General features: G+C 36.6%; 1 protein-coding gene across 2 annotated transcripts in view; it reads left to right on the top strand.

The window, feature by feature from the left end:
• The window catches only part of LOC110826550 (limbic system-associated membrane protein), a 580,384-nt gene that overhangs the window by 202,858 nt on the left and 354,117 nt on the right, over positions 1 to 23,409 (top strand). For both annotated transcript variants that reach the window (XM_087349748.1, XM_087349749.1), the window contains one exon: positions 22,562 to 22,635. In XM_087349748.1, the coding sequence (XP_087205874.1) occupies positions 22,567 to 22,635 (69 nt within the window). In that variant the 5' untranslated portion in view covers positions 22,562 to 22,566. The remainder of the gene's footprint in view (positions 1 to 22,561; positions 22,636 to 23,409) is intronic.

Genomic DNA, 23,409 nt, shown 5'->3' with positions numbered 1-23,409 from the left:
AGTAATTTTTTTTGGGGGGGAGGGGCTTTGAATTTCGTGTAAATTCAAAATTACGATATCACAACATTTCGAAAGCTGCAGTCTGCATTCGTCATAAGGTAAAGGTGTGGAAGGGAGGACAGAAAACGTGTGTTGAGGCCCCGTTATTTGTTAGCTAGATTACGTGAAGAAAACAGAATGTACTCTCTGAAACGTCGTGGCTTTATCATTTTAAAATTTAAACGATGAACAAAGTCGATAAGAATAAATTTGTGTATTATAGCGTACTATGGGCACAGAGATGTAACTTTTCAACTGGGATCACGTTTTCCATTACATTAATTATCCATAATGATAATGGTGGTGTACGGTGATCTTCAGCGTTGAAGCAGTTTGAATGGTGGTTACATTTACAGTTGCTTGTGTTCGCTACGTTTGGAGCCCGCGTATACATAGTATTGTCTAACGCTGTGCTTTGTCTAGTATGCATATCAGCACAGACAAGAGCTGTCATAGAGCAAAGAGAGAATAATGCATGAGCGAGACCACAGGAGCTTCTAGCGAAATTGGTACTGAGGTCCCTGTAATTAAATTACGAACCACATCTTCAGACGGATCCGTCGCGACGCGTCACAGCTCCGTCGATGTGAGGATAATCGTTAAAACATGTGTACACAATGCGGGAAGGGGGGCGTCTTGAGGTTTAAATCTCACATTTTTTATTAGAATTTGAGACTGCTGTTTTATCGTACAATCAAACTTGGGTCACTACAATAAAACTTTGTCCGTGCTGTTATTAGTTAAATAAAGATTTTAATGTTAACAAATTTCCGTTTTAAAATATAATTTGTATTGAGGGATAAATAACAGATCTAAAAGTTTTTGACGATTTTGATGAGTCATTTGAATAAAAATTTTCTTGGATATTATCCATCGTCTAGTAAAATAAAATATAAAACGACGTTTCGGAGATGGGGCTCTATCTCCTTCTTCAGGTACCTACTCAGTTGGGCCCAATAGATAAGAGACAATCCCTATATCCGGAAAAAGTAAAAAGTAAAAGTCCCGGAATATACTAGACGATGAATAATATACAATAAAATTTTTATTCAAATTAATAACAGTTTCCATTAAATGTTAACATAATCAGCGAGCTCACAAGCGTCCTCAAGTAGGTTTATATAATCCAGACCATAATGTTCAGTGTTCATCGCCGAGATATCTCGTTCGTAGCATACAAAAAGTCATCATTGTTATTTTAAATTATTCCGTTGTACTTTATACATTGTCTATTTTTTAAAAATAGTAGTATGGTAGAAGTTTACCGACGTTTCAGGGGTTCTTTTTACCTCTATCATCAGAGGATGAGTCAGCATTTACCTCAGAAACGTCCGTAAACTTCTATCAGACTATGCAGCGCTACAACCCAGAAGACAACCAATTTCAGCCACTGTTCATGGAAACAAAGAGCTGTACGCTCCGAGATCAAGGTTTAGACTCTCCGTGTCCGCTCTGGTATCCACCTTTGACTTATTTAGCGTTAAAGCCGGTGGCATATAAGGACATTGACGTGAAACAACGAATTATACACCTAGAAACATTTGGAATTTATTTCGTGATGATGAAACCAAAAGAATAACACAGTGGAACTTAATTCTTTTTGAGAAGCTGATAGTTGCCCAGCTGATAAAGAAATTTCCCGTCTTTTATGGGATCTGGAAGTATATTTTCGTGTTCTAAGAGTGAGTCACTTGTACCTAATGCAAGGAAATTCATTTCAGTCCACAGACTCCTCCCAGATTTATATAAGATCAAGATTTATTTAATAAACTTGCATTCTCTTGAAATCGGACAAATAATTAAAAATAAGTACTTACTCTGAGTTCCACTGCATCCTGTTTCCGCAGGTTTGAAGTTTTCCCAATTCGCAATCCCCGAGAGTGAAGACTGTGCTCGCAATGTGTTCAGGAGGAAGTAGTTTTTATTTTAGAAATTCTGGTAACGACCTATAAGACTACATGGCGTCATAACACGGAAGAGGGAAATTGAAATTTTTATAGCTGTAAGAGCCTAAAGTTTAAATATTATCCTTGTGAGATCTTAGGTTCTCACGGCGCTGAAGATGTCAATGTTTTTATTTTGGGTAGTAATGCCGTGTGAACATCGATAACATCATCGTCGTTTACATATTAATATGTATCCACATGTAACATGCTAATTAAATGCATGAAATGCAGGAAGGAACTGCATATATATGAGGCAATGTCCGTCCGTCCTTGTGTCTGCGTGATTCAACTCAAAAACTGAAAAATTTATTGAATGTGTCTGGGTTTAGGGACAAACACTAAAATATACTGGGGAAATTTAATTTTCACGTAGTGTAACCCCTGGATTACATCAGACTCACGTGATTCATTATGCATGTTTCCCAAAAAAAAGTTGCATTGTGTAGAGTTGGTGCATTCTGCAGAACACAGATCTCATTAAAACACAAATTTCAAATTTGCTCATTTTATCGACAGTTTGTGAAACATAAAAGGAAATAATTTCCCTTCTGTGCGGCGTGACGCCATTAGTGTCATTATCTTTGCAATGAATAAACATCATCAAGGCCACTGACGTACGCAGAGTATGAAAGTGAGCTTTGGTAAACACTTTAGAACACAGGTTTCACACTTTTTAACTTCACATCACCTTCTAAAAAGAAAATTCAATCAGTCAGTCGAAGGTGAACGTAAATTTTATTTTCTCAGCAGATGTATCGTTAATGAGATTGTTAAGTCGGTTTTAATTGAACCGACTGGCACCAAAATATAACAAATTTACTTTTAAGAATTGTAATATAATGATCCATATATTATACTTAATTATACATGCGTACGTGATAAGCTGGTAACTGCTATCAGCATACATCAATCCTACGTTTATATAAAACTGTTCCCATTGTGCAAGAGATAATCTTGAGAAGCTGATAATAGCTCAGCCAGTCAAGAAATTTCCCCCTACCTTTAAAAGAACCCGAAATTTTGTAAATCCTATCTACGCCATCACACAATTATCCTAAGATCCACTTTAATATTACCCCGCCATCTACGCCTAGGTTTTTTTGAGTGGTTTTCCACCTTCAGAATTTCAGTACCGTGTTCACAAAAGCGTACCTTTGGCCTTCGTTCTGAACTAAATGAAGAAATTACTTTTTTTTTCGGAATATCAAATACTAAACCTCGTGTGAGTTTTCGACAAATTTAAATCCTTGAAGAACACGGGTAAAGCTTCATTTGGTGTGGTTTTAGTACAAGATATTTTAAAATAGGATATCACGTTCTTTCTAATTTCCTACTGACTGAAAATGTTCAACGCATCACACGTCAACTGAACAGCATTCAATTGTTCGTCGTGATCGATATTTGGGAATTACAAAATAGTCACGTGATTTGTAGAACAATAACTCACTGGGTTTCTGTAATGAATGTTCCGGTTAGGTGTATATTCAAAAAAGGGAAATTGAATGGCTTTAAAGTCAATTCTTAACCCTCTCTACTAATAGCTTCTCGTTAGGTAAACATTTATTCGCTGGTGTGTTAATGGTAATTTATAACGTGAATGTTCGTAACCTGAATACGTCCTTAGTCAGATGAATCGAATTCGTGCTTTAGATACGGTTGATGTAGGATTGATTTTAATGTAGTCCTTCTATCTAAGCGAAAATGTCTTCGAATGTTTTGTTCCGTTGGGGTTTCCAGACGAAAATACACATCGCCCACCCTCACACGTTCAACATATCCAATGTTAATTATCCTTTTTAAGGTGTCTTAAGCATTGCGTTAGGAGTAAATATATTTAAGATCTTCATTATGTATTTTCATTCATGTATGAAACTTTTTGGTTTGTTCGTGTGAAATAAACAAAATTAAAAAAAAACAAGCCTGTCTGGTATCGTTAATTGCATGTGTAATTATACTAAAACGTAATGGCTGCCAAATTGTATGAGTTTTAGAATTTCTGAACCGATTCAGTTCCATAAATGCGATGATGACAAAAAACAGGATTCCACATACTTTCAATTTAAGGTCTCCGCCCCCCGTGCCACCGAAACGTCGTAGTACCGACGTTACAAAAGCCTTGTTTGGGGCTGGAATATCGTCTGCGACAAGCAGGAAACCCTGATTGACGTAGATAAGTCAGAATAGCTTTTCCTGTGGGCGGAACAGGATATTTGTCTAATACGACGGAGAAATGTATGAAAGATATATTTAGAGATTTCTCTGGGGTTATTTATCGAATCCTAAGACTCCCTTAGCTGTAATCCTGAAGCATCTAGTCTGCAGGCAGAGAAGACAAACCATGTACAGTGCTGAGAACATGCTCTGGGTCTTTATCGTATATTAACTTCGATGGTTTTGGGAGGAAAATTAGTTTCTTCGCTGTAATGTGTTTCTAAACCCCTGAGAGACTGCTATTGCGCCAACAGAATGTGTTACAAGACCTTACGTGCATTATAGTAACACCACTTTATCATAATGCACAAGAATAGAAAGTTCGTAGTTAAATCGAAATTGTTAACATTAAAAAATACGTTCTGTAATGCGTAATTTATCTGTAATGACAGTGGATGTTAGTCTGAATGTTTAGGAATGGGATCTGGTATCTGTTGTCATGTGCTTTTAGTGTTTACAGAAATTTTCGGACGATGCAGTGTAAACTATGATGTTGATTTAAAATCACTGATAATGCAACCAGCAACTGTTCTGACGATATACGTTCATGAAGTTAGTTATTAACTACCAGTTTTAAAGAAGAAGAATATATTTTAATTTTCGTCCATGTTTCTTCGTTTCTCATTAAAGTTTGTTAGTTTATTTCATCGCTGAATTTAGTTATATACATTTTTTTTTGTTAATTTGGTATTAATGATTTAGTAACTATTTTTCCTTTTGTACGCCGATGTATTTCTTCATTTCAGTGACGAAATATTTGTGCCTATTTAAGCGTACACAGCCTTGAAACTATAAACATGAAATGTTTACTTATATCACACGAATCATTTAATTACTACACGTAAAAAATTAAATATCCCATTTTATATATCAATTCAGAATACAACTGCCATTTTATATCATAAGATTAGCATAACAATTTTTCAGTAATATTTCTTCTTGTAAGAAATTGCAAAAAATACTCGTGACCTTGATGTGTTTTAACGGTTTTGATTCACCGTATTTTTTTCTGTAAAAACGAGATTACGTTTTTGTGTTAGATCGTAAATGAAATTAATTTTAAATGATTTTTCTCTCTTTTGCTTAGTAAAATTTGCTTACGATTAAAATAACCAGCATGTCACACCCTCTCGATACCCCATCTGAATCACGCTAACGTCTTTACCCCTTAGAGAGTTCACAACATGCCAGACAATAGTTTGTCACGTGAAGTACAGTGGCATTATCTAAATACCTGGCTTCATGGATGCTGACAAATGGTTAATATCTAAGCAGAGCGGACAGGCCGATGGATATTCTCACAGGCACTCATAGATGTCACTAGGCTACCAACACATTCTAAATTACAAACTCTTAGAAATTTACGGGCGTCATTTCACTTGTATTGGTTAGGTAGTATTATTTAGTGTTCTGTCTGACGACAGGTCCATATGAACAGGATCCTTCCATCCTTTTCTCGGACTGGGACCTGTTCATATACGTTCTTGGCAGAAGATCCAGAAGTGGTTTGCCATTGCCTTCTTCTGTGTGTGAGTGGAGTAATTGTTGGGATGCCACGGAGGAAAACTCCGTGTTGCCTAGACCACGGCCTTGCCCAATACAAGTTAAAAATTCGGGCACCGCCGGGAATCGAACCCGAGACCCCAGGATTACAAGGCCAGCGTTCTAACCGCTAGACCACCTCATATTATTATTATTATTTAGTGTTCTGTCTGACGACAGGTCCATATGAACAGGATCCTTCCATCCTTTTCTCGGACTGGGACCTGTTCATATACGTTCTTGGCAGATGACCCAGAAGTGGTTTGCCATTGCCTTCTTCTGTGTGTGAATGGAGTAATTGTTGGGATGCCACGGAGAAACCGGGGAAGCCCCCGGAGGAAAAGTCCGTGTTGCCTATCGCTGCACCGATTGTCAGCCATCTTTTGACGATGGCTTCTAACAGCCGAAACCTGTGTCATATTCCAGTTTCCAAAGGCGTCTTTTGTCTAAAATCTAATTGTTCCTGTTGTTTGCATGTTAGCTTCGGACCGTGTATGATTAAATCTCACATTGACCTGCAAATTGGTTATGAATATTTTACAACAAATTATGTCAGTTACACGCATAACGTTGGGTCTCATATTTTTCATACCTCATTTGCCTTAATTTTCGTTTATTTGTTACAAAAATCTCGAAGAAGGATAAATGAAGTACTGGATTTATATATTGTAACAGATCACTCTCTGAAATATATTTTAATTCCTTTATTTAAACATCCTTATTTATTTTCACATTGAGTGCTAATTTATGTGATTTCTTATTAAACGTAAATTTATATCAACTTCTGTTATATTTCTCATAAAACTGTACTTTAAAATGTATCAGAATTTAATAATGTAATAATTTGCATTTCTGTAATTTTATTTATATTATTCAAGTGTCAGAAAAGATCTCTTGCATTTCATAAAGCATATGTTCATATCCAAAACGTTTTAAACCATAATCGCGTGTTATAATGGTTTCCATGTTTTGTGTTCCCTTATAATAAGATATTTCTGATAAAATCCGAAATCTGACTTGCTTTCCGTATGCCATATTATTTGCCTTGAACGACAATAAAACTTATTGAACACAAACTTTCATATAGATTGGATCATTACTTTGGAAAGATAACTTTCCAATCATGCGTTAATTTTCCTCAGTTATTTTTTTTTAAATTTTAAATCTTCACCAAATTCTATACTGGGAATAGAAACGATAAGATTGGCTGTAACAGACATGTAGAACGAATGAGAGAAATTGTAAATGTACAGTTTGTTAGTAGGTTTGTTACGATGACTGTCTTCTGGGATGTTAAACCGTACCAGTAATTTTGTAGACATTGGCCGACGTTTCAGATGAACTTACTGCCTAAATCGTCAGGGTCAGACATCATTGTCGGTCAGTATCTACCAGACTACACGCTGGTACATCGCGGAAGAGAGCCATTTTTAATGTTTTATGTTCTTGAAATGTCATTAACCTCTTCGAATTTCTTAACCTCTGGCTGAAACTTAAGAAAATATTTTTAGCTCTGTAATAGGACGAGACGAAAGATGAAGCAGTTTATTTATTGTGCAATATTTTCTTACCATGGACACGGAATATGTGATATATTGATTAATTAATATTCATATACAAAGACTAATGATAATATTAAAGTGGAAATTTTACAGTGTGTTTTGAGAAAGTGTCTTAAGTTAAGACCAACTTTTGAGATCCTTGTATTAAATCTTCCGTGTAGATAAAATAACGGACTTTCCTGGACAGCTGAGCAGGTATCAGCGTTTGAAGTCAGGCCACGCGCCAGTCAGACGCATTTCTCGCACTGCGCCAACAAGGCGATGGTATCGAGTGGACTGTCTGTGATCAACGTTTCATGTATACACGCCCTGACACATGACAGGTTTAGGCCACTGGCAATTATCATCTAATTAATGTCAGGTTGAGGTGTGGTATGTTACGCACTAGCTGGTACACTCACGTCACGTAGACATTGTCTTCGCTCGTGTCTTACTGTCCGCTATATATCTTGAGCAATTTCAATCCAGTCAACATCCTCACGTATTCTTTTTAATGATCCATTTAAGAATCATTCTCCCATCTACTACTAGATCTCTCAAATGACCCCTTTCTTAAATATTCTCCTTTTTATATTTTTTAAAAAATAACTCAGTGATGTTTTAGGTTCTCACGGCAGCGAGTTTGAAGATGGATGCCTTCTGCGATGTTTTGACATGTAGTCTGGTAGAATTTTATGGACGTTTCAGAGGTTCTTGATACATTCTAGAAGACATGCTTTGAACACGCTATCTGGAGATAAATACAAATCGTGCGACTATTTATTGTGTAATTTTCTCCAATTTAAAATTTTATCGTGTCTCTTAAGTTTAAATATTGTCAATACCGTATTCTTCAGTATCCTAAAAACGGCTCGGTTTGTTTTGGTGATTTGAATTACGTCAGGTAAATTTAGGGGTCATTTGTTTTTAATATTCATTGTCTGTCATCCTTAAAATCCCTGATATTAAATTTTGTTTTCCCTCTTTTTCAGCAATTCTTTTCTCGTGGTCCGTAATTCGGTTGTTCTTCCAATATTTTGACATTCTCCCGCGATAATTTTCTGTTATTTCGAAATTCTTAGACATTACGTAATGTATTTAAGTCTTTTTTAATATCGAATTTAAACTCTCTGATGCTGACTTCAGGAGAATCGTTTCAGTTTTTCTCATGCTGTTTATATTTATTAATACGTGCACATTCATGCACCACATTCAAACGAAGAGACTTCAGGCTGAAGTCAATTTAGGATTTTAGTAGCGATGTATTAACAGGACACATTCATCTGGACATTCTTCTGCTTTCAACAGGGATGCTCAAGAATTTGGAATTTGACTTCTGTCGATCTCATGTTGACTGTAGTCCGTATGTTTTGTAAATAGGGTGAGCGACAAACATTATTTTTGTTTTAACACACCCCTGTAAATCATACCTGTTAAAATTTTCAAAATAAAATAACAGCGAAGTTAGGAACTACCGTTAAGAGTCGCCTATTTAAATTCCTGGCGCGGATAAATTTTTATCAGTGACTGTACAGAGGACGAAGAAACCAGATCGGTGCAAAGGTCGTTCTATTAACGACCCGGAAGAACAATGTTCTGTCATTAACTTCCGGTTGCACTTATTAACTCACTTCCGTCCACTTTGGACCTCGAAGTATGGAATATGGTTGGAAATAAATAATTATTCTGTTAGCTTTATATGGTCAAACAGCCAATGCTAGTTCTGATATTCTGGGATTGAATTAAAGGATTTTTTTTTAAACGTCCTATGTCAGATCGGACTAAATTATACGTTCGTTTACATAAAGAATAACCCAAAACAATTCGGGATTTTGAAGTCAGCTTTAACTGGTCGCTTTTACGGAACGATAAATTGTATTATTATTATATTACCGACGTTTCAGAGATTATTGCTGCCCCCTCGATTTGATGTTGAAGCCAGCAAGCACCTCCGAAACGTCGGCATACTTCTGACACGGCGCAGTCACCCAAGAATACAGTAACCTTTTTGATTTAACTTGCTTGAATTTAGATTTATTAATAAATCCATTATGCTATTTACCCATTCTTTCTATTAGCTTGTTCCACATTTTTAGTCACACAAACAAAAAACAACGCTGGATTTTTTATTTTTAATTATCTTCAAATTCGGTATTTTTTTTAACAGAATGAAACAGAATGTTCCACACGAATATGGCCACGGCAAGGAATAGTTATCCTGCCACGTTATGTGTGTATTTTCTGCAAAACAACATAAATATTTTTCAATTAATTTATGTGTTAGAATATGGTTTGTTATAAAATAATATTTCACAGAAAATTAAATTTAAACGTTATTTCCAAACATGTATAATAAATGAGATGGTAAAGTTGCGTCATATTGTGATATAATAAATATATATTGTTTAAATATTGTCCGTCTAATCACAATAAATTCTTATTAAATATTAAAATATTATAATAATTAACATTTAAAATATTTAAAATATTAAATGATGTTCTCTATCGAAATGTTCGATTTATATTAGATCATCACTGTTTTACACGACATGTTTCAGTTCTAAAAGAACCATCCTCAGGTGTACATAACTATATAAAGATTCAAATCAATAATGCACGCTAAAATAATATATAGAAATTGTATTTGGGAAATTGATGGTCTAATGTAAATCGAATATTTCGATAAAGAACATCATTTAATATTTTAAATATTTTAAATGTTAATTATTGTAATATTTTAATATTTAATAAGAATTTATTGTGATTAGACGGACAAGATTTAAACAATATATTTGTATAATAAACTTTAACATATTTCTTAGATTTCATCTGAATTCCCTTTTGTTTAAACATAATATATTATTAACGTAATCTTTTTGTATCTGCCGATAAATTAGAACAGATTACGAAAGTCTTACTGGCTCATATATATGTGAAGTTGTCTTCCTTATTACGGAGCGTGGCGTGTGGATTTATCATAATATTTCATTTTCACCCCGATTTACCTCACGTAATCAATGTTTTGAGGTTTTAGACGTCGGCTTTACGAGGAACCCAGAATTCCATCTTCTGTTGTAGTTTTGCTTGTGGTGTGCGAATTTATCATTAAGGAATGTGGCTCTCTACAACGTTTAATGCTTTTGTTCATAATAAAACGACAATGCATACTCAACCCCAAATTGTGCGCGTATTATACCGGATTCCTTTGCACGAGGGAAACCTTTCTCCCTCACAAATTGTAATACCTAAAGCGTATTGAATAGACCACCGAAATTTATGCTGTGGACTGGTGTAGTTAGATCAAAAGAACATCCTGAAGGAAGTAGGATGCGGACTGGATTAAGCTGGCTCAAGACACGACTAAATGGTGGACTTTTGTAAACATTACATTAGACTTCCAGCGTTTTGAAATATGGCAATTTCTTAGACCAGCTGAATAGGTAGGAAACATTTCAATTGCGTTTCCGTGTCACGGCTGTAATCAATAATTTGTTTTTTATTTTAAATATAAATATATTTAATATTTTAGTATTCAGTAACTTAATTTAGAATTCGGACCGTGTTACCTGTTTTATACGTTTCTCACAGTATAAACAGCGATTAATTCCTTAAACAGCGTTAACCAGATGATCTTTATATATTATTTAAATCTTGTCCGTCTAATCACAATAAATTCTTATTAAATATTAAAATATTACAATAATTAACATTTAAAATATTTAAAATATTAAATGATGTTCTTTATCGAAATATTCGATTTACATTAGACCATCATTTTTCACGACATGTTTCAGTTCCTAAAAGAACTATCTTCAGGTGTTTATAATTATATAAAGATTCAAATCAATAATGACTTATATACAATTTCTTAAATATATTATTTTAGCGTATATTTTTATCAGATGTTTATCAGATATTAAACGATGTTCTTTTCCAGATTTTATTCCATTTTAATAACATATTCGATGTTGTTCTGTATATGTACATCATGCTCAATATGACTTTAGTGTATCAGATGATCTTTGTAATGGTGAAGTGTTTTCTTTGCGGTACGGACTGAATTATTAAATATCATTCAGACGAGCTTCGGTTTCAAAGACGTGAAAAATGAATCGTAATCGACTTTAAGAAACAGGTTGTGGCTTCAGTTAAGTTACTATCCCGTCATCTAAGTATAGCCGGTGTTGGACCCTGGACATCCCGATTACGTAACAGGAGTGATAAGCACGAGGCAGCGATGTTTGTCGTTGTAATGGAAATGTATAGAGATCTGGTCCCATTGTACACAAACTCCGATGACAATTCCAACAGCCCCCAGGCCTCGAGTCCTATCGCCCTTCCTACGGGTTCTATGTAATTCTAACGTGACATGTTGGACGCCCGGTAATTGATCAGAGCAATCAGTTCGAATCCAGGCCTTCAATCTAAACAGCACACGACTTATAAAGAAATGACAATGTCATTTTAATTATTCCACCCCAGCGCTGTCAGTAGCAAGACCCTCACTGTGCTGGAATTTCTTCCGGTTTCCGATGGGTTATGGCTCTCTCTTTCGCCCGTTAAAATTGTGCGTGTCTTCAGAGTGTTATTGTCAATGAACGACTTTCCACCCATAATGCACCCATGACGCAGTCCATTTCGATTCCAGTTTAACCCCACCACCTTTACTCTCAACTCTAGTATTGTTTAACGGAGGACAAGGGGATACAGTGTGCAGTGAAGAGGATGTCAGACGTTTCCTTGGCCAAATGCGTTATTATTTTGTTGTCAGCAATGCGTGTGAAGTTTCGATATTGCTGATTTCGTTTCTAGATTTCATCCACCGTTTAAAATTTAAGATAAAATAACTCGACGTTTCGGCAGATGGCCGTGCTACCGTCTTCAGGTCAAAATACTTACACTTGTGAGCCCGATAGAAGGGATAATTACAACCCAACTCAGGTTAGGAGTAAGAGGACCTATTATTTTCATGGATGGAAAATAACGGCGGGAACAAATAATTCATAATTTTTTCTTCAATTATTTTAGTTGTATTGAATTATTTGTTTTTTAATAAACCACGCGTTTGATAGTTGTGTACTCATTTGTGTAAATGTTGAATCAGTTTGTTAGTAAAAGCGTTATTTTAGTAAGGATTAAATATGCAATGTAATGAGAGCCATACGGACGGTGGTGAAAACTGTTCAAGTAATCATCATTTGGCTAAATTAACTCATGTTTAAATCATGTAATGTTTAAACAGTCCCGTGAAAATATTTGTGGATGTAATTCAGTCACATGTATAAAGTTTATCTCTTGTGTATTTTGTAAAACTTGTCTGTAAATGCGACAAACACACCGCTCAGTTTAACTTTTTAACAACTGATATTTATTGAGGTAAGCAAGAAATTCTCTTCTTATACGATGTTTCCGAAGGTTTATTGACGTACTGAGGAATGCCCTTAATCGGACGCTATAATGAAACATTTTCAATGTTAGGAACGAGATATCTCGTTGACAGAGTCAAAACATTTCTACTTCTGCAACTTTTAATGTAAATGGAAATATATTCTTCAGTTATCGCTTTGTTGAAACTACAAATCCGTGGTTTGTGTTAATGTACTTTTACCATTAAAAAAAACGCGTCATATCGAATGATATCGATGTTTTCGAAAGCTGATCAAAGAGCGATATTGAAATAAAATACAATCTCAATATAAACTTCGGGTGAAATGTTTTTGAAACGGCGAGTATTTTACAAAACACATGGAGAAGCATTTACTGGGTTTTCTAGATTTTCGTTGTAGTGACGTTTTGTTGTCAACAATTTCTTATTTTAGCAATGGAGCTGCATAGAACGCCTCTGTGTCATTTGTTGGTTCGTCCAGCTGTAGAAACGCTGTGGGGATTTTAATGAAAACTAATGTTTTGGGGGTTCACTAAAAATAATTGACACTATCCAGTTTTAGTTAAAATCTGGCAGTAATAACGTCCACTCTACATGAAAGAAATTCGTGATTTTCTTTACTCCGAAATTGTCTCGAAAATTCGTCGGGTAGTCAATCGGGGGCCAAACAGTCTCCCCACTCAAAGGTCATTGACCCCACAGAAGTCAGGCTTGTAACCTGTGTTCAGTGTCCAGTGGCCACACCCAATAAGAAACATGGAAATGTCCCGTCCAGTACATCCACAATCTGCAGAAGATGTAAAACTTCTCGTTCCTTTCCCTCTCAGGGCATCCGAGGTCGATAGTGTTTATCGATCTACCCAGCGTTGTTAATAGAAAATAAAATTTATGTTCTTATCGATTGTGCACCGCACGTAGTACCAGATAAATACGAGCGTTTTGAAGAAACATACTGTCTTCGTCTTCATTTATCAACCCTGAAGGTAGACATAATATTTATTTGAAACATTCGTGTTTAAAAACGATGTCACAGCCCACAATAGCAATGCCATCTTCACTGCCCTTGAGAACCTCAAAATAACACGTGTCCGCATACAAAATTTCTCTCCGATTCGATCAGAAAACAAACGCTCCACAAACATTGTCCTATGCGTCAGTTTTCCACCACGTTCTTCGCTGAGTTAGCATTAAGGTTTCCGCAGGTAATATGAAGCTCTAATATCGCATTTGCCATATTTGTAACCTACGTGATATTTGACATCCTCGTAGCTGTGACGATGAGATGTCTGTCTTCTGGCTTATAACGCCGTGTTAACTTACAGGCAGGGACAAACGTTTCGAAGAAAAATACTGTTCCCGTCTTCAGGTCTTCCAAGTCCACACGGCGTTACAACCCAGAAGAACGTCATTAAAATGTGTGTTTTAAATCGCTATCCACTCTTTCACAGTAGAATGTTTCGTAAATTATTATTTAGATCGATTAAATAAGTCATTCCCTCCACTTTGTAAAATTTGCCTGGGGGGTGTTTGTGTCAGAGGAGCTTTCCTCCACGTCACCATACGCTTTCAAGAAACCGTTCTGCTTGTAATCACCTTAGTCGTCGTCCTGAACGGGACGCCTGGGGACAGGCAGAGGCGTCTGAGTGCTGACTGATGTCGTGGAGAGAAATCTTGTCTCGTGCGGGTCAGACGGCAGGTCAGCGAGACATGCCAGTTCGCACGCTTCGACCTTTATCCCAAATTCTGCTTAGACCTCGCCAGTAACTTCCGCTACCCAATCTTGCCAACCTACGCTAAACTGAATACTAATGGCATCATCAGAGACTTCCGTTCCAGTCGTGCGTTTTTTTAACAAATACCTTTCTTTCCTTTTCCACGAAGGAAGATAAGTGGGGGTGGGGGGTGGGAGGTGGGTGGGGGGGTGGAAGGAGAAAAGAGGCGATTAGAATGGGAGCTGCAACTTCAAATTGTTTTTTCCGTTGCTATTCATTTGTTCTGCGATCGTATTTTTTCCCCAGCGTTCATCTCACTTTGCTTTCCAAACTGTCACTTAAATTGTATTTTCGTGTATCTGAATTCTCTGTCCATATATTTCATGTAAATGTTTTTCTTTTATATTAGTTGTGTCTCGTTCTTCACGAACTATAATTACTTTGCTGGATTCTTACTCGCTGCAATATCAAAAGAATATTCACAGTTCATCCTACGCTCAAAAATACTTCACTAAAACATTTAACATTCTTTAATTCTTAAACATTTGCAAACCAGCCTATCACACTGTCTAGTGTTTTAAAGTCTGCCTTCAGTCATTCTGTCGTCATGGTTTTTCACATTTCGTCGATTCTGTTCACACTTTTGTCTGAATAGTGACGCAGAGACAAGGTTAAGCTGTAGTTTGTTGCCTGCCGTAAATGCCATTTCTGTTCTCCGTCACGCAGTTTTGGCAACCCCTGGCTCACGGAGTGTTTTGCAAAGGATTTCAAATCCTAATTCGCTCGGTCCAGTAATTTACATTCCGGAATTTGAATTTATTCTGTTTGCATGTCCGCTTTGTATTCCGGTCAGAGCTGCCTGGATACACGTCGGCTGATTCACCTGTCAGGTCGCTACGTCGTGTTTAACGACGTCTCTGATCCTTCTCCACGTGAATCTGCCCTAAAATACAGTTCGCTGTTTCCCTGCGTAATAAATTGGACGGCGCCGAGGTTGTGACTTCGTGTGAACTCGTGGGTAGATACAGACGTTTCGGAGGGACACGCTGTCTCCGTACACAGCTCCGAAGATTGAGACAGAATGTGTGTGTGTGTTAGTTAAGGTCTGTGGCTCTAATCAGCTTCATGTTTTAACTGTGGAGACTTGGCTTTCTTAAAGAGGAGTTGTGTTAACGTACGAGATTAGAAAATGTGTTAGGAAGGCTGTCGACAAAAATACCAACTTAAATGAAGAGTTTTCAGAAGTGGCGTGTTATAATAGTGGTGCGTGGCTTCGTTATTGTTTCACGAGGCTGTATCAGTTTGATGTGTTACCTAGTGTCGAATGGGATGTGACGTAGCTGTGAGGTCGTGACGTAAGGCTTTCTTCCAGAAGTGACTTGGAACGCCTTGGGTGAGGCTGGCAGCCATTTTCCCTGCCTGGCTTCGGGCCCGTGGCTCCGATGAGCTCTGAACGTCATATGAATGCAGATGGCTTATCTGTAGGATGTGTTTGAGGGGATGTAACGCTCTTTAATTCAGGATGGGAGCACAGGGGTGCGTTGCTGAGCGTTGAATATCGCCCACATTTCTTCGTTTTCAAATACTTTCGGCGAAGAAACTGGGAGGTATTGTGCGTGGCTCGATCTGAACACGCAGTAAGCAAAGGTTAAAAGGTGCATACAGAAATGTAGTCGCAAAGCCTCATGGGATTGTATACATCGTGAAATATTGGTACTGTTGGAGGATAATATTAAAATGGATTTTAGAGTAATTTTGTACAAAGTTTTGGACCGGGTTTCGGTAGATCTGGGTAGCCAAATGGCGGGGAATTTTGTTAACACGTTAGTGAACACTCCTTTTTCATGCAGGTAAAAAATATCTTTAAGTTTTATGTAACTGACCTTTTCAAGACTAGACCTTGGAGATTAATGTTCGCTGTCAGCCATTCCTAAACATGAAATCGTACAAGTAAGAACTTGGTTTCAATCTCAAAGGTAAAAGAGCGCGTTCCCGGTTTAAGGAAATAAATCGCTGTTTAATCCACGGATCAAGAGAAATCCATGAATACAACGAGGAAAAAATTTAATATTATCGAACGTTAAAGCAGATGGTAAATATAGTTACCAGTTGTCTTTAAAAGGTTAGTATTACAACTCGCCCTCAGACAACATATTCGAACCAATAATTATTACCTGAAGATAGTTCTTTTAGGAACTGAAACATGTCGTGAAAAATGATGGTCTAATGTAAATCGAATATTTCGATAAAGAACATCATTTGATATTTTAAATATTTTAAATGTTAATTATTGTAATATTTTAATATTTAATAAGAATTTATTGTGATTAGACGGACAAGATTTAATATATATTGAAAAAAACAGTGTAATTGTATATCTTATGAATTAATGTTTAGTGATTAATAATAAACTGTTATTTTATATCTACAATTACAATACGTAATTTGAGTGTAACTGTTTCCATAGAAACTCTCTGCATATTCAGTTTTATTTACAGTGATAACAGCAGACTGAAGCCAAATTGGAGTGCGCGGTGTTGTGCGGGGGTGGGGGGTGGGATGAATAAAAGTTTGTTTTTTAATTTTAAAATTAATTCTCGTGAGAGATAGTGGCTGCCAACATAAAGAGACTGGATGGAGCTTTTATATTTTGCAAGGAATCGAACAAAGAAAGGAGAGAATGAAGAAACCGTGACAGTTCTCGGGATCGTCTCAAATTGGCGGCGGAATCAGAGCTGATGCTGAGGAGAAAGCTATCAGCTGGTAACGAAGTCTGCAGAGAGCGAGACTTCATATTGGACTCAGACCACACGAAGACGTCGTCATAACTCGAAGGTTGTAAACGAATGATGACTTGGTGCGAACTTTCAGTAATTCGATTATGCATAAAGGAGAATCGACTGCAGCTGATTGCTAATGCAATAGACCTCCTCTCTCCCTACTCTTCACGTCAACTCACAAGTACTTCGACCTTTGAAGGATTTCTGCATTCTGCAAATTCTTACAGCTCTTACAGAACACTTTTTGATGTGAAATAATCTATTCCCCGTCTCCTAACCCTCCACGCCCGCCCGATGTACTCAGTCCGTCCGTGGCAACGCTGATTGTGTAGCTATTATTTTATTAAATGTGCAGTGTGTTGGTATGTTCTGAAAGACGATATATTGAGGATTCTGTGCGTATGTTGATGTTCATTTATTGGCCCATAATATGTCTTGTATCTACCCATAAGTTCTTAAGAATTTTTCTGTCTCTCCGACAAGAGTTTTTCAATTTCATCGACATATGTTTCGATGAATTAAACGATTTTAAAACTTAGATCGTTCAAATGCTTCAGCTGTTAAATTAATAAAATTCTGAGGTGTTACAAGTCACTTTTTATCATGACAGATGTGTGTTCCGTTTCCAAATCGGAATTATATGTGCAGGCGTTTATAATAATCTAAAGTATTTGATTTCACGTCTCCTCGGTTAAGCTTCTGGCTTATTGTTATTAATCTTGAAAACATTTATATTATCTGATTCTTTGTTTTAAAAAAACCGCTTTATCACTTTTGTTTCTGTATAAATTGTATAGTGTTAATTACAGATTTGATCTTCGTAAATCTCGTCGTTCGAAAGTGAACATGTTCATTATCAGTTAGGACAAAAAAAGAATAGTTAAACTGAAGTTAATACTTTACCTTCAAAACAAAGTTGTAACTTAATATATTATTTTACTGTAAATATTTTCTGGTTTTAAAATATCAAGATTAAATGATATTAATTTAACCTTATCCATCCTACGCACGAGATATCTCGTTAAACACTTGTGATGCTTTACTTTATACGAGTACTTGAAAACAGTGACAGAAAATTTGAACACAATCTTTTAATAGTTGAAATTTATATTTGAATTTAATTAATCCACTTTTGTGCCCTTGTGTTCGGGGTAATAAATCTTGGAGTCCCATGAAACACGAGAAATTTCTTGAATAGTCTAGCAATTATTACCTTCTCAAGAAAGACTCTGTTCTTTGTAGTTTGTAGTTTAATATCGAAGTGTTCCTAAAATTGTTTGTATAATCAGTACATCTCCTTTTTCCTCTTTGATTATTATTGAAATGCGAAATGTTTTTGTATTGAGTAATACAGAGAGTTGCCTATTTCTACTCTTATCTTCACACTAATTAGTGCAGTTCTCTCTTACCTGTTAAGTGTATGGATTCATAAGCAACTATGCAAAGCAATATGACAGAGTCGATTTATATTACACGCTATGCTCACTTGGAAACTCGTGAGAGCAAACTACTGTTTTACTTACAGAAGTTTGTTCATGTTACAGAGATATTATGTGATGCGTATCTCTGGATATGCGTAAGATCATTAAATAGTACTGACAGCAATAATCCAGCAATCCTGATACATGATTCTGTGTGACATCGCATTGCACTACTATTTGTACGTAAATGACTACGTCTCTGGTATCAGAATCCCAAGGCTCAACCACCGGTAATGCCAAAACCAGCAAAACGACTCGGTCCTGAGACATTTTGATACATTACATATCACAGTCTTTGCATCTCCGCAAGATCTATCCTAATGTTATCCTGTTCTCTATTCGTCATCCTTCAACTGTCTTGTTTCTCATAGGGTTCGAAATACGTTTTGTTCATATCGTAGACGCATTCAGGCGTCGTGTATGAACTATAAATTAATTCCTTATGTGGTACGATAAATTTTCCATTTACTCTAATTCACCCTGTTTATGCATAAATAGTGTCCTGAAAATGAACTCTAGCGAGCATTCACCGAATTAAAATCTGCTAATTTTCGTCGTGAAAGTTGTTTTGGTTTGTAACTTTTATTACCGAGAATTTGAACTTTGAAGATATCCGTCTTCTGGGTTATTGCGTTGTGTAGTCTGGTCGATGCTAACCAACGTTTCAGAGGTCATACTGCCTCCATCATCAGAGTATGAAGATTTCCGTTTTCTGGGTTATTGCGTTGTGTAGTCTGGTCGATGTTAACCAACGTTTCAGAGGTCATACTGCCTCCGTCATCAGGGCGATGAAGATTTCTGTCTTCTGGGTTGTTGCGCTGTGTAGTCTGGTCGATGTTAACCAGCGTTTCAGAGGTCATACTGCCTCCGTCATCAGAGTATGAAGATTTCTGTCTTCTGGGTTGTTGCGCTGTGTAGTCTGGTCGATATTAACCAACGTTTCAGAGGTCATACTGCCTCCGTCATCAGGGCGATGAAGATTTCTGTCTTCTGGGTTGTTGCGCTGTGTAGTCTGGTCGATGTTTACCAACGTTTCAGAGGTCATACTGCCTCCGTCATCAGAGTATGAAGATATCCGTCTTCTGGGTTGTTGCGCTGTGTAGTCTGGTCGATGTTAACCAACGTTTCAGAGGTCATACTGCCTCCGTCATCAGGGCGATGAAGATTTCTGTCTTCTGGGTTGTTGCGCTGTGTAGTCTGGTCGATGTTAACCAACGTTTCAGAGGTCATACTGCCTCTATCATCAGAGTATGAAGATTTCTGTCTTCTGGGTTATTGCGCTGTGTAGTCTGGTCGATGTTAACCAACGTTTCAGAGGTCATACTGCCTCCGTCATCAGAGTATGAAGATTTCTGTCTTCTGGGTTGTTGCGCTGTGTAGTCTGGTCGATATTAACCAACGTTTCAGAGGTCATACTGCCTCCGTCATCAGAGTATGAAGATTTCTGTCTTCTGGGTTGTTGCGCTGTGTAGTCTGGTCGATGTTAACCAACGTTTCAGAGGTCATACTGCCTCCGTCATCAGAGTATGAAGATTTCTGTCTTCTGGGTTGTTGCTCTGTGTAGTCTGGTCGATGTTAACCAACGTTTCAGAGGTCATACTGCCTCCGTCATCAGGGCGATTCATCGCCCTGATAACGGAGGCTACACAGAGCAACAACCCAGAAGACAGAAATCTTCATACTCACCGCTGTGAGAACCTCAAGTCTTACAATTTGAACTTTGTCTCATTTCCCAAGGATTTGTTACCTACTTTAATATCGTAATGATTTTGACCGAGAGTCTGTTCAGCAAACATGGGCATATAATTAGGTACATCTGTTCTTAATTTTCGTAAATATTTATTAATGTCGTATAATAAAACTTCTGTGTTTTAATTTGAAATTCATTCACATTAAATTGACAGTAGGCCAGAAACTGATACGTCTCTCTCCATTTCAATTGTTTATGGTTTCCTTGGCCCTGAAATACAGACAGACAGATATTGCGTGTCTTGTCAACTTCTATTTAATATCGCACTTGAAAACTAAAAGTTTCTTGTGAAAAGTGTGTGTGTTTACTCAAGTAGAAACTGCTAGTTTAATTGCGCAGATGAAATGCCTGGTTTTCCTCTGGTGCTCTTCTTGTCAGCATAAACACTAACTCTATTTGATGAGAAACATTTTACTGGGAAATTATAAGAAAAACGTGTAAGGTTTTTATTCTGGAAACATTTCACTAACGAATGTAATTTACTGCGTTATAAAATTATGAAATGGCGTTTAGAAGGAAATGACAACAGAAAATGTTTGCTCGCCTGAGGGAGCGTTGAATGTTTACAGGAAACAATTCCACAGTTTCTGATTTGCCACCAAATGTTATTAATGCGATCAAATCATTAGGATTGAGGCGAGTGGCTTAAAGTTTGGGAAAACAAGAAATGTACACAAGAAGTTGGTTGGGAAATCTCAAGTTACATAAGGTTTCCTAGTTACGGAAGTGTTGAAGTGACGTAGTTCAAACTCCGAATTTTATTAAATATCAAGACAGGTTGTGAAATCCGTACAGGAAATCTCAGCGTTCCTGTTAGCGTTGTTGGCAAATTTTTATTTCAAAATTATCCCAGCTGTTATGAGCAGACCTATATGCGATGAATAGTGTGCCCACAATTTTAAATATTTTGTATGTACTGATTCAGAATTTTTACTTTCATCCGTATAAATTTTAAGAATTTTAACAATTTTCTTGTTCGTCATTTCAATCTAGAATTTCTCGGCGCATGGAAGCATAATTCATATACCTGCCGGTGACAAACGGAAATGAGCAGTGTTTTGTTTTATGTTCCACAAAATATAACCCAAACAAAGATAACATATTTTTCAAAGATGTTACCATACATCGTTTCGAGAAAAAAATATATTGGACGGCTTCAGTGTTATAAATCTGGGAATGAAATTTGTCAATGAATAATTATGACATGACTATTATGATTTGTATAAATTAAATGAGATGTGTTTGCACATAGGTTATTTTACGTATTGTGATGTCTTTTGGTTATCACATAATGTACCCTTGGACATGAACCCTCACTCCTCCATCTTCAGAGATAAATTAAAATATCCTGAATATGAAAGCGACAGGTTCTTCCGAAACGTTAGTCACCACCTGTTAAGAGTTATTGACGCCGTAACCCTGAAGACCGTAATTTGTATAAAGTGATTTATTGATTAATAAGAACAATTTTATGGAGGTTTACAGTACATTCTTGCATTTATTGATGTAAGCATCTCTGATTAGATATAGCTGCTTTGAGAAACAAATTTTATGAACTTGTATTTCTACTTCAAGTACCTACAAAGGTATGTGATAATTTAAATTAAGGGTTAATTAAGGGTTGTGTGTCATTCTTTCGCATATTTTATGGCCTTACGCAGACTCTGACCACTATAATCGGATCAGGTTTTCGTCGTTTCTTGGATGGACCGGATGTGTTTATCTTTTCTCAGTGTCACCACTACTCAGAACATAATGCAAACTGACTAGGTGTAACTGAGGCCATATTCATATTGTGTATCTTCGCCATATTTTACATTGCAATAGTTTTTGTGGTAAAATAAATCAGTGCCCTGATGATGGAATCAGCAAAGGCCTCTGAAACGTCGGTAACCTTCTACCACACTACACGGCGATACAATCCAGAAGACAATCTTATTCAGACTCACCGCCGTGAAAATCTAAAATTCTACAAAAATTAAATTTTCTTTAATTTGATGAATTATTTTGTATTTTATTTGTTGTAAATTATTAGTTTGGGGGAATATAAATTTAATGGCCTTAAAGAAAGCAGTCTTGATCACGGAATTTTCGAAAATATATCTTAGTGAAGTGAAAGACAGAGTTGTCCCTGTGTCTGGTAATTAAAATGAGTGTCTCTTCTCTTTTGCAGGCATAATGCAACGAGACTTGCCTCGCGAAACCCCAGATGTCTCCCCGGCTGACGTCTTCCAAGCTCCGTGCAAAGTAAGTGTGACAGCTTCACATATTTTATTACTCTAATACAAAAGACGTTTCATTACTTTACTTAAATATATTCATAAGTTAACACGTATGATCGTATTAATATCAGAATATTTATGATTGTGTTCATCTGTTTTTGCGTAAAATTTTATAATAGTAACCATAGTAACGCTGTTAATGGTTTTTCTGACCTTACAGGGATAATTTTTATGTTAATATATACGCGTGTTATGCTTAAATTATTAAGCGTTAGTTTCATTGTGCGTTGTTCTTGATTGTTTAATATCGTAACACGTGGAGATATGTTAGTATGTTTAGAGTTATACACTCGATGTGTTGAAATTAAATGGCAAATGTTCGGAGGACCCACCTGGGCTGTTTGGTGCTGTCTGATCTCTGTTGTCTCTCACTGATTAGGAAGTACTCGTCTTTAAGAAGTGCATGCAGTTATCAAAGACGTTATATTTGTGTGCAAAATCTCAAGAGTTAATATAGGAAATATACAGGCGACGCTCTGAAAATTACAGCTTCCTTGGGCGAGATAAATTTAACTAAATTTATAGTCGTCAGTTGCGTAATTTTTTAAAAAAATGTATTGCTATATACTTTAATAGATCTTCATGAAGTGTAAAAAAATTAATTTTTGAATTTGAGGTAAAAATATTGAACCTGACCAATAATTATTGTGCGAGACGTTCCTGTCCACACCTGATCTTCAAGGCAGGATGTGGTTGTAATACGTCGTCAGCCACTGGTGGCGTTGTTCGTGCTGACAAA

Source organism: Zootermopsis nevadensis, unplaced genomic scaffold (assembly GCF_977971745.1).
Source record: "Zootermopsis nevadensis isolate Lab colony 2312 unplaced genomic scaffold, Znev_1.0 Znev_ptg000016l, whole genome shotgun sequence".
Lineage (NCBI taxonomy): Eukaryota > Metazoa > Arthropoda > Insecta > Blattodea > Termopsidae > Zootermopsis > Zootermopsis nevadensis.
Note: the sequence above shows the minus strand (reverse complement) of the source record. Positions and strands in the feature narration are given on the sequence as shown.